This window comes from Alligator sinensis, unplaced genomic scaffold (genome assembly GCF_000455745.1).
Source record: "Alligator sinensis unplaced genomic scaffold, ASM45574v1 scaffold510_1, whole genome shotgun sequence".
In the NCBI taxonomy this organism is placed as follows: domain Eukaryota; kingdom Metazoa; phylum Chordata; order Crocodylia; family Alligatoridae; genus Alligator; species Alligator sinensis.
In genome coordinates, this window is record NW_005842052.1 from 76,805 (window position 1) to 89,641 (window position 12,837).

A 12,837-nucleotide genomic window follows, 5' to 3' on the forward strand; every position below is an offset into this window, starting at 1 on the left:
CTTCAGTGGCGTGGCTTTTTATACACCAAGAGGTTCCTGTGCTGCTGCCTACCTGTTTGTCTGCATTAGAGAGTGTAAAGCTCTCTTCCACAAAGATATGAAATATGTCAAGAGCTTAATGTCAAATCTATGAATGGGAATTTGGCTATGCAGTTCTCATTATTACTTATGGCAGGGGTTGGTAATGTATGGCCTGCAGGCTGCATCCTGCCCATGGATCCATTGGATCCAGCCCCTGGAGCTGCAGCCTTAGTGGCATTCAGCAGCATTGACATCACACCACAGCCCGGTGCTTTCCTGAGCCACGCTGCAGCAAGGCAGCTGGGGAGAAGTGAGGATGGGACAAAATCCGGTCCTAGCACCAGCCCAATTCAGACCCAAGGTGGGTTATTCCAGCCTACTGCTGGGAAACATTGCCAACTCCTCTGGCTTAGGGAAATCATGAAACAACATAGCCTGATGCACATTCAGTTCCCATAAATTAACCTCATGTGTTTTATATCAATCCAGGAATATGCAAAAAATCCTCTTTGACTTAATAGATTTATTTGCATTTGTTTGTGCCAGTGAGTGTATTACTCATGCAGGGCTTGCCAAGCAAGCTGTGATAATTTGTGTGAGAGAAATATATATAAAAATTGTGAATGGGATTTTAAGCCTCTCGCTGAAATAGTTTGCGAGCTCCCGTATTGCCAAGATGAGATACTTTAACGCTGCATTAAATCAATTCAAGACGAATGACTCTCACGGTAGGTGGAGTTTAGACAGGCCATAAGGGCAGGGTACAAGGCACTTATTTTGAATGCCAAAAATCAAATAATGTATCAGTTAACATCAGATACACTTTTTCTATAAAATTGACATGTGGTCCTGATTCAGCAGAGCACCTAAACACGTGTTTTACTTTCAGTACATGTTTAAATCTTATTGCAAACACATCTTAAGTACTTTGCTGGATGAGGATGGATTTATGTGTATGCTTTACATTAACAAGTATTTTAATGCTTTGCTGTACCAGACCCTATATGCTGTCCTGGTAGGGGGACAAATTTTATGATCTAAGCATTTCTTTTCCATATCCATATGCAACTATGATCTTATTATTGATCAAATGTGCAATAGAAATTAAAAATACCCATCTTCCTCTATTCCATCTCTATTTTATCTTTTTTTGCCTCACAATAGTGACACTAATTGTATACATTCATGTATGTAACTGTTCAACAAAGACCTCAGTCTGCTTTACAAAAGGTAAGTTATGCATATTCAGAATTTGATAGATGTTAAAGCCAGAAGGAACATTAGACCATCTACTCTAGCCTTCTATATATCAAAACAATTAAATGTCATGAGTCGTTCTGCACAATATGCCCAATAATTTGAATTAAACTAAAGCATTTCAGTCCTCAGGAGACTAACTTTTCTGTGACTTGATTACAATGAGATATGTCCAGATGATCCTAGCAAGCAATTCATGCTCAGTGCTGAACAGGAAGGTGAAAACTTCCCTGACTTTGAAAGAAATTCTTTCCTGACCTTCCTCAGATCTGGCCAGCAGTTTGACCGTGAGCATGTAAGCACCCAAGTATCTGCAAAAGAAGATTCTTCACTTCATTGGTGGGTATAGGCACCTGCTTGGAGTGGAGCCCTTTCAAAAAGGGAGCATTTCACATAGGCAGCAGCTGGTACCTTCTAATTGTTGTGTGTGAAGAGCGAGAATGATTCAAATGTAATAAACCCACTCCAACTTTAATCCTAGCTGAAGAAGTGTTAAAGTTGGAGTAGGGTTTGTTGCATTTGATTTGTTCTCAGCTCATTCACACATAATGATTAGAACATACCAGCTACTACCTTCATAACATTTTCCCTTTTTTGAAAGGGCTCCAAGCACTCCTGTGTCCACACCCTGATCAGTGTTGCCTCCCACTGTCCAGTCCCTGCCACCAGCTGTGGCCAGTTCCTGATGCATGAAAAAAATGAGTGGTGGGAAGAAAAACAGAATATATCTGGCCAATTGTGCATTATGGAAAAAAATCTTCCTGACCCTGAATGTGACAGGCTGGAGGTGGGAAGCACAAGATTCAATAATGTGCATTGTCTGAATGCAGAGTTGCAAGCATTATGACCATGGTGAGGGCAACAAAGAGCTTCCTGTCCTCTCCATGGCTTATGAAGGCAGGGAATGAGCAGGGGGATGCACTAATTCACACGTTTCCAGACTCCAAACTGCTGTGGCCCCTACCCTACACTCCTGACTATAAAATTTCCCCAGGGAACTTAATTAAAGCATGATTTGTAGAAAAAATATCTAATCTTGCATTAAACACTCTGAACAATGGGCAAGTCTACTGCCTCCTGGGGAAAATCTTCCAGTGTATGATTGTTAGCCTCACTGCTAGGCAGTTGCATCTACTTCAGGGATGAATTTGACTACCTTAAATGGAAAGCAGGGTAGATTTCCACCTTATAGGCACTTTATAACTTAGACTTCCAGCCACTGGTTTTTGCTACGTCTTTGTCAGCAAGATTGAAAAACTGCCCGTAATCCACATACCTGTTTTCCACATGTGAGCACCGATGTACAGAGAAGCCATTTCGCAATCTTCATTCATTAAACTGAAGAGGTTTTGCTCTTTAAACTTACTATAATAATGGCTCGTTTTGCAGGCAAGGCATCACTTTTCTGGCTCTTCTTTGAACTCTGTCCAATATTTTCTACATTCTTCCTGAAGTGTGGACACCAGACCCAGACACAATATTTAAATAATTGTCTTAATGTAAAAGACAAAGTCACTTTCCTAATTGTCTTTGATATTCCTCTTTTTGTGCATTCAGAATGCATTGCAGTAGATGTTAAAGCAGAGCACTGCAATGAGAGCTCAGGTTCAGACAATTACTGCTAGTGGCCCTGTAAATCCTTTTTTTTATTATCCCCATTTTATTTATGGGGAAACTAAGACATAAATATTGACTGATCTCAAACCCTTTCACACCCAACATCTCACATTGACTTAAATGGAGTATCTAACCAGAAGGGGTGCAGGACTAGGATTCATTTTCTTGACTGCCAGTCCACTGTTGTCTTTCAGAAACAGGAGATCAGTCTCCAGAATTGGATAACACAAAAGAACTTCCATTAGGTGGGATTTCTGAGGGTAGAAGTGGACATCACCTGACAACACATCTGTGCTACCATAAACATTTTCATGGCAGTACAAGCGGTGAGCAAATAGATGTCCCTACCCTTTGTCATGCCACTGATGTGATGCAACAAAAGGCAGTGTTAAATGGTGCCATTTTACTGCAGTGGGTTTCTGCTCTGTGGCTGGAGAGTATGGGCAGTCTGGAGCTGCCCGCACTCTCCAGCCACCCTGTGCAGATGGCTCTGGGCGCTTGAGGGGCTTGATTCTGTGCACTCTGGGAATTCCCACATAGGATTGAGCCCCTGTAGCTCAGAGAACACCTTCCCAGCTTTCCCCACTTATATAAGTATATGTGCCCTAGCAGGGCCTCTGTAAATGGGGAAAGTCAGGGTTCCCCACTTATGAAGACCAGCTCCAGGATCTAAGGACACATCCCCATAAGGGGGGAAAGCCCACATGGGCCCCATCATGGAAGTACAGAAAGCCCTGGTGCCCCATGCCTCCACATGGCCCACCCTGGGACCCAAGCCACGTCCCATGCTGACCTGTGTTTCACAGTGAGGCATGGGTTGGCACAGGTCCTGACAAGGAGGCACAAGGTGGTGTGGCACCTGGGGAATTCCCAGTGTCCTGTGCTTCCATACTGGGACCTACACCGGTTCTGTGTGAATCATGGGTCAACGCTGGGACCTGACACAGGTCCCAGCATTGAGGCACAGGGTGCTGGGAAGTCCACGAGTTCCCCACCACCGTTCACCTCCTTGCCAGGACCCACACCAACCCCTACTTCATGCACAGGCAGGCATCAATGTGGGCCCTGGCACAGAGGCACGGGGCACTGAGGTTGCCCCAGGGCCCATACTGTCCTGCACCTCTGCATTTCCCTGTACTGGGACCCATGGTAACCCTTGCTTCTGTTTGAGGCACACATTGGCACAAGACCTGGGCCTTAGCAAAGAGGCATGGGACAGTGGGGGATGCAGGGAATCACTAGACAAGAGGAACAAGTCACCCACTGTCCCCCATCAGGCAGAGGCCCCATGTGGGACAACGGGAGATGTGTTTTGCCCAATAAAGTAGATCAGCTGTAGAGGGAAGTGTCCTCCCACAGCTTGATCTCCAAACCTCTGAAACCTGCTGAGCAAGTGGGGAAACCAAACCTCACTTTGTTTGGTGAGGTCTGTTTTTACTCTAAGAGAATAAGGAGCTATTTCTTTGTTTTTCTCTGTTCTTCATTTGCTGTTGTCCATCTAGACCCAAAACAGAAATTCCTCTGAAAAGACTGGAGAATATTTGGTAGAATGAAAACCAGGAATTATGATTATATTATTCAATTAACTCTAGCAAGGCTGAGATCCTGCAATGAGCAGAGGACTTTAACCCCAATCTAACAAAGCACTAATGCATGTACTTAAAGCATAGTAGTGAGCTGATTGACCTCAGCACTGAAAGAGAAGTACGTGCTCAAATACCTTTGTGAATGGAGACTTGTCAGCTGAAAAGGATAAAGTATTACTATGATATTATTTTGTCAGAATAAGAGGATGTCAGCCTGTTACATTTATTGAAAAAATAACATACTATCTAACCAATTTCAAAGTATATTGATAATACATGGGAATTGGTTAGGATCTTGTAACTAATTAGTGGGCATATTTAGTTTTACTATCAAAAGCAGCAGGAGAACATTATTCAGTTTAAAGGGAAATTAGTTTACCATCTTTATTTGCACTGAGTAGCACCTTAACCTGCAAATGGTCCCATTGATTTGAATGATACTGTGTGGGCAGTAATGTGCTAAGCACAGTGAGCAAAGGAGTCAAAATCTGATCCAGTTTGGATCATAAATTCTTTGCCTCTCATTGCATACTTGTGCATCATCTGATGGGGCTCTGTTTCTTAGGCTCTAAAACATAATAATAATAATAATACTTCTTCTTATTATGATTAGGGCTGTCAATTAATTGCCATTAACGTGTGCGATTAACACAAGAACCAATTAACGTGTTAATTTTTTTAATGCATTAATCGCACATGTGGTTTTGGAGCCTGCACCTGAGCTGCCTTGACCCACTGCCATCCCTGCCGCCTCCGGGCCATGCAGCAGGGCAGCGGTGGCAGTGCAGGGGAGCTGTAGGGCATCCTGGGCGAGGGCTCTGGGTGGCTGTAGCAGGAAGAGGGGGAGGGAGGATGCACCTATGTATCTACCCAGGGTCCCGAACAGCCAGGCTGGCAGTGCTGGGGATTTGGGAAAGACAGTAGTGAACTGCAGAGGGGCTACCTAACATCCTCAGGCCCCCACGGCCATATAGGCCTCAGGCTTGGGCTTGGGGTGGGGCGCGCATGACTTGGGCTCCATCAACACTGGGTTGGGGCCAGGGCCAGGGCCAGGGCCCATCCAGGACCCCAAGCAGCTAGGCTGACTGCACCGGGGGGTTGGGGAAGGTGGCACTGGGCTGCGGTGGGGCTGCCTGGCATCCTTGGGATCAGGGCAGGTCAGGACTGCCTGAGACCTGCTGAGCAAGTGGGGAAGTTTGGGCTGGGGCTCGGGGTGCCCGCAGCTGCCGCTGCTGGGGCAAGAGCAGGGTGAGTCCACAGCCGCTGGGAGTGTGCTCAGGGGGCATGCCCTGGGCCCACGGCAGCTCCGTGGAGACCCCGCTCAGATTGGGCATCATGGCGCCACCTGCCAGGGCGTGTGGGGGGGTCTCCCCTCCCCTGGCTCCAAACTCCCCACACACACCCATAGCCCCCCACACCTTCACAAATTCCCCCTCCACACACACACACACATACACCCACCCCACAACCATACAAAGTACCTGCATAATTTTGCATAGTTTTGAGTTTTTCTGCACATAATTTTGAGTTTTCAGCTGTGCGATTAAAATCACGATGAATTGCGACTAATTTTTTTAATCATGCAACTAATCGCGATCAATTTTTTAAATCATTTGACAACCCTATTATTATTATTATTATCATTATTATTATTATTACATAATCATCATTGTCATTATTATGTACCGTGAAGGTTGCCAGTAGATAGCTTCGCAGTTTGTTTCTCTAAGCATTCATTTTAGGAGACACCCCTCACTGATGGAGAAAATAAGTTGATGAGAACAGAAGAAGCTATATGCTCTGGGCCAAATTGTGTCTCAAGTTTACCCCATGTCACCCCAGCAAGCGCCTTTGCCTTTGGAATGCACTTTCTATATCAGCAGCTTCCATTTTTAGATGCTCATCTTCAGCGTCCGAGCCTTCTTCATGTGCAAAGCATAGCTGGAAATCTCGTAAGGACATGGTCTCTTGTGAAATATTTGGTACTTTCCTCTACTGTCTGGACAGAAATAGCATGAGAATAACCTCTGCCTGCATCAGCCTTTTTGCTTCTGATCACAACTGAAGCCTGTGGAAGACAAAAAAAAGCGGAACACAGATAAACAGTTAACTAATGTTTTTTGAACCTTAAAAAAACTTCAGTTTGAGTTTGGGATAAAAATCCACAACAGTCTTAATTTAGCCAAACTGCTTTACATAGATTTCAATCCAAAAAAGGACCATTGTAATCATCCAGTCTGACTTGCAAACCACAGTCCACAGAACCTCACCCAGTAATTTCCATACTCTGGATCTATAACTTTAGTTTGAGCTACACCATATTGTATATAACATCATTCAGTTTTCGCCGTGTCTACTTGTAGTATTAAGTAGTCAAGCTACAAATCACCATTGACAGCTTCTGGCTTTGCCATTTATTTGCCACTATGTTTGTTAAAGGAAAACATTAACACTTCTTATAAAAATATATAGCACCTAGGGACCCCATTTTCACAGAATTAGTTTAATTCTGATTTTGATATGCTGCTGGCACTGCTTATATTCTCCCAAAAAAAGAGGCATATTAAAGACAGCAGTCCAATGCTGGATTTCATATTCTTTGGCATTTTAAAGGTAGATAGTCAAAAATCTCTTACATTATATCAAACAATGTGCATGGCTACATTTCAAGAAACAGTTTGGAAATTATGGGGAAGCTGTTTAATCTTCTCATTTTAAGCTAATCATTGTATATCAATAACTAAAAAAGGGTTATGTGGTATGTGCACTGCCAGCTTTACTCTTTGCTCCCTTTGTTCTCTTTCCTGTTCCTTTATATTTCTAATAAAGCCTTCCTATGTAGAGGCAGCAGCATTTTGGCAAGGAGGCGCACACCTTGTACTCTTTCCTGGAAACTTCATTTTTTATTGTTTTTTTTATTGCTTGTCAATCAGAAATGAGACCACTGGGAGAGGTGGCCATCTTTCACATGCACAGCTTTCCGATTATACTTTGCTTTCAAGTAAAAACTTGGAAATCCCGTTAAAAAAAATCCATATAAAATATGAAAAAGGGGGAAGGAAAATGGTGGCTCCAGCATCTCCTCCCATATTGTTGTTTGGGATTTAAATGTAATTGTAGTACGTGTCTTTTTTGCCCCGTGGCAGGCATTTTTTTGACCGTTTGCACAGAAGCCAACACTCATTGATTTGAAACATAAAGACCAGATGTCACCTCTCAGCAGCTCTGTAGTTTCACAGCTGAGGTTTTTAGGTCTGCATTGTTTGCCAATAGCTAGCTAGCACCAGCTGAAAGTTTTTCCCCACCAGTCACACACAGCCCGTCATGAAACTCAGTTTATAAGATTATTTTGCTTTGTTGCTTTATAATCTGTTGTCTTCCAAAAGTAAACTGGCTTTTATATGGTCACAGCATCAAGATCGGGGTCGAGGGGGGCCGAAACTGTTTATAGTAACTGCGGTAGCATGGTTTACCTTGTATGAACAGTTATTTTGAGTCTATAATACAGAATCAGCTGAAATATGACCTTTACTAAGAGAAAGACAAAAGACTGCACAGCAGCAACTTAGCTAAGTAAAACATATGTGGAAACTACATCCTGAGCCGCCTACCAGCCTACATTTTGGCTTCCCCGCAAGGTCATTAAAATTGTCATGAGGGATTTTGACCACTTAAGTTCTTCCAGGAACTGTACAAATTGTTCTAAATTTTCAGTTCATAGAATGCTTGTTCCTTGGCTCGCTGAAATGGTTCCCAAGTCCATTTCTACTTTAAACCTGTTCTATTTCTGAGAAATCCCAAATGACTGTATGGTTACAAAAACTAACCAGCTCGGTGGTAATTAAGTCGTCATGATATACAGCAAATTCAGCCTTCTGCAGGTATATCTGGGTGAAAAAGATTGATATAAGCAAAGATTACAACAACAAAAATGTAATTTAAAAATAGATTCTAAAACTTTCCTGGTGGGGGAAGGCACCAGGTGACTTCTCCGGGAGGGTTAAGGATTTGTGCAGGGCCTCACTACAGAAACAGCAATGGCCTTGACCTCAGATGGCAGGAGGGAATCAAAAAGATAAAGATGCTAAGGAAGAGGTCAGTCTACTTGATCTCAGTGAAAGAGGTTGAACTCTAAAACGAGTTCACAATAATGGCTTCCTTCATAGTACGGAAAAACTGGAAAGCCAGCAGCAGGGGACATGCATCCTTCAAGTCTGGAGTCATGCTTTCTGCACAGAAAAGGTGCAACACCGGAAACAGCAATAAGGATTCCCTTACCTGTCTTGATGCACGCGTGGAGAAAGGGGCTGCTGCCCCTCCAGGACAGTCAGCCGCTCAGTCCCTAAGTCGTTCAATCCCAGCATGATGTTGAGGAATAAGCAGTTGCTGCATGGGGGGAGCTAACTCCTTCACAGCACAGCTGGGCAAGGAAGGGGATAGAGAGGAATACGGACTGATGGCCAATGTGCCAGTCAATGCCACTAAGTCAAATAGTCACTGTAATAGCAGACCAGTGGCAACAACACTTCCTTGAACGAGGAGGAAGCAGGGAGCAAATTGTGCCTCCGAGAATTGTTGCTGAGTAACACCACCTTTGGGAACGACTTCTGGAGTGCCACATCTTCTGGAGGTCCCCCGGGCACCGTGCCTGGAGGCACAATCTAGTCTTACGGATGTACCAGGACTGTGCTTTTAGTGCACAATTGGAAAACTAGCAGGAGTGCTATGCACATTAAAAAGCACCCAGTCAAGGCCGAAGGAAATATTTTTGCGAACAAATGATTATATACTGTAAATTACTTCATCAGTCTCTTGGTTATTAAAAATTGATTTCCTCCTGCATTTTTTTTGGCCACAGACTTTATCCTGAATTGTTTATACTCCATAAATATTTATGATCTTCAGGGGAAAAAAAAGAAGTATGTTAAAATCTTTAAGCTAGGTGTTCCTACGATGCCAAGGATCTATGAGCAATTTGTACCTTTTGAGTAATTGCACTGACAATTGCATTTTTAGGGGCTTCTGGGGCTTTTTATGACTCAAGAAAAGTGCCCTAATCCTGGGTGAAAGCCACAAAGGACGTGGTAGAAACCTACTCATGAATTCCTTGCACACCCATTAACTCCTGTGGGAGACTTGGGTAGGCAAGGAACTCAAGATTAGTCCTCAGAGAAACAGCCTGAGTCAAACCCTGTTCAGCCATTCCCAGTGCATCCTTCAGTGAATGAACACTGGCATCAATGGGATTGTAGAGGGTATAAGTCAGGACAGAATTTGTCCCTTTGCAGGTCAATAGCCCTGGTTCAGCTGTGAGGATGGAAACAGCATTCAGCAAAAAAAAAAAGAAAGAAAGAAAGAAAAGAAGGAGGATGAAAAGCAAACCTGAGTGCCAGCCAAGCTGGAAACACTTATAAAAGCTGCGGGAGAAAGATCAGAATAAAAATGAGGTGGAGGGAAGTTTTCAAGGGACAATTTGCCTACAGAGCATTTGTGTACATCAGACGTGGAGCCGATCTTGAGCTGGACTTTGGCCAGATTTCTCATCCTACTCTTTCAGGATTACAAGCACCTCATTGTACTCAGCTAACAGCAGTCACTGCTCAGTAACCCTTTGAGTCGTTGCTGAATGACTTAGGGAAGCGAATGCTCTGCCCACTGCGGCTCTTCACATTTTTGCCCCTCAAATGTGTAAAAGTGAAAGGCATCCTCGGTGTGAAGGCACTCTGTGATTTACCCTCTCTCCACTAGATGCTACACTGAGACCACCAAACATTTATTGAGCCAAATAACACGTTTGAAAAATTAGCGCAGAATAAAGTAACTACAGGTTAGCATACTGGTTTGTTGATGGTAGGATAGCACCGCTGTCTGAATCAGAGTGACTCCTGATTTATAGCAGAGAAAAACCAGACCTTAGACTACAAGCTGTTGCTATTGTTCACATGGAGTCATACTGTATACTGTCTCAGAGGTGTGAAATGGTTTATCGAGACCATTTCACAATATCTGAAACCCACAGAGCAGAATATTTCTCAGTATCACGCACTCCTCATTCATTTTTCCAATACACTTCATCTTAGCGAACAAACCAGGCATATCTAACTGGAAAAGCTGGACGTTCAAGAATCCCTTCAATGAAGCTTGTAGTTCATGGTTAACATTAAAATAGTATTACAACCAGGCATTATTTTCTCTGATGTTGTGCAATCTGTTGACACTGGCAGTTGGGGAAATGCTACCCAGCACATCTCAGAAAGTCTGCCAGAGTCTTCCAGCCTGTAAGTGTTGTACATTGTGCAATACACTGGAGCAAGGTGAATAAGATAGGATTACTTTTCAGCCAACGCAGGCCAGACCAAGCATCTCTGCACAGGCTTTTTGGTATGATGAGCTGATCTGATAAATACGTAAGACTCGCAGAGAGGCCTCAACTTAGACAAAGCAAACCAAAGTATAGTGGGCTTTTTTTGCCTGAGTTCTTCAGGCTGGCCTATGACAGCAGTTTGCTGACCCCAGCCAGAGTCACAGAGGTGCGCTGTTCTGCATCATCTTATCACGTGTAATGTGGTGTGGAAGGGCGATCAGCACAGAGCTTGTTAAAGCACAACTGTTACCACTTTCAGTGTCTCACGGACAAGTGACAAATGTACCGTAATTTGGTGATATTTAAATATATCTTGGTTGAAATGTGAAGTCAGCCTCCTCTCTAGGAAAAAAAAAGGCATCCATTCCTTTCTAACACTGCTATTGCTTTGATCTTATCCTCAGGTTTTTTAATACGCCCATGTGCATGCAACCTGGGACAAGGACTGGACGAGGAAGCAATGTCCTACTAAAGATAAACGGAGCATTAGCTGAGCAAAGAGTACTCCGTTTACTGGTTAGGGACCAGATCCTCAGCTGGTGTAAATTTAGCATAGCTCCATTGACTTCAGCAGAACTGTGATTTATACCAGCTGCAGGCTTAGGCCAGATGTTCAGCAAATTGCCATTGGATCCTGGCTGTACCCGACAGGGGGTCATCATCAGCTTAATGTGACAAAGACTTGGAGTCAGGGAGCGGATGAAAAAACCCCTCCCTTTCCTTTGAATAGCTACCATAAAGTTCAGGCCAGTGACAAGTTATAGCTTTACCCTGAGCTTTGGCCTTTCTCTGTTCTGGTTCAGGCCACAGTGTTCATTTTGGCAGCATGCCACTTGCTTAATACAGCCCTGTGGCAGGTGCGGGAGACTTCTGCAGGGTCAGGAGAAAAGGCAGCAGATTCAGAACTCCTGGCAGTTTGGTTTAGAAAGAAACCTGCATCCTTTACGGCTGATTGCATTCAAGAGGTAGCATTAAAAATAACCTAGTCTATTGATTATTTACCTGGGTCACTACCTCTACACGTAAAGCCAAAGCAGGGCATTGGAGTGGGTTGTTATTCCCTGTCCATCCGAACAAAAGGGCATGACTTGAATAAAATGGAGTAAGCTTCATAATGATCTGTGGAAATCAGGAAGCTGCCATTTGCAGGAGGATTGGATGCCTCAGGGGAATGGTAAATGGCATGCAGAGCCTTTAATCTCTAGCTGACTGGTTCAGCTTCAGTCCAGGTCAGTGCTGACTAGAAGCTCTTACACCGAGGTCAGCTCAGTGGCCTGTATGAACGAGCTTAGTGATTTAGTCCTACGGCCAGCGGACACGGCATCCACATCACATAACCCGACCAGAACTACCGCTGGCTGGCAATGCTTTCGGCAGTCCCTGCTGAGCTGCCAGTCTCGCTAGACCGGACGCACTGAAACTCCTCCAGAGAAACACTGAGGCCTGGTGGGGACGGGACAGGAGACAACTTTTGGCAGCTGCCCAGCGTATCTGCGATTTGTGGACAAGTCACTTCTCTAGCCCCCCTGAGCTATCGGTGTAGCACATTACAGGCCTTTGCCTGTGGGTCAGTCTCTGAGGACCATGAGAAACTGTGCAGGGGACTTCCTGACAAGAGGGACTTTGCAACAAGGGACAACGCAGAGGTCGGCGGCAGAGCTGAGCTGACTCTGGTGAGGCCTCACCTTACCGGCTCCTTCGTGAAGTTGATGGTGCCTCCAGGTGGAACGGGGCAAGTCGCTGCCTTGCAACTGGAGGCAGACTGGCACAGATACTACTGCTTGCTGATCCAACGTGTGATTGGGGTTTGGCGGGAGCTGGCGTAGCCACAGCCCTATTCCTTGTTGGACATCCTCCCTGGGGCGTGGGAGGAGAACTGGACAAAGATACCAGGAAGTGAGAAGGAGACTTCATCTGATTTGCACATCTTGCTGCTGTGCTTTCCCAAGCTTCTGTGTTCCCTCCCTCCTTGGCAAGATTTCTTTGTCCTTA

General features: G+C 44.4%; 1 protein-coding gene across 2 annotated transcripts in view; it reads left to right on the plus strand.

Annotated features, from left to right (window-relative positions):
- The first annotated feature begins 313 nt into the window (after nucleotides 1-313).
- Nucleotides 314-12,837, plus strand: part of LOC102377022 (fibrinogen-like protein 1-like protein) — a 25,122-nt gene continuing 12,598 nt past the window's right edge. The window contains exon 1 of one of the 2 annotated variants that reach the window (XM_025203316.1): nucleotides 314-382. In XM_025203316.1, the coding sequence (XP_025059101.1) occupies nucleotides 338-382 (45 nt within the window). In that variant the 5' untranslated portion in view covers nucleotides 314-337. Of the gene's footprint in view, nucleotides 383-711; nucleotides 750-12,837 lie in introns of those variants that run through there. The other variant, XM_025203318.1, reaches the window with a different exon arrangement.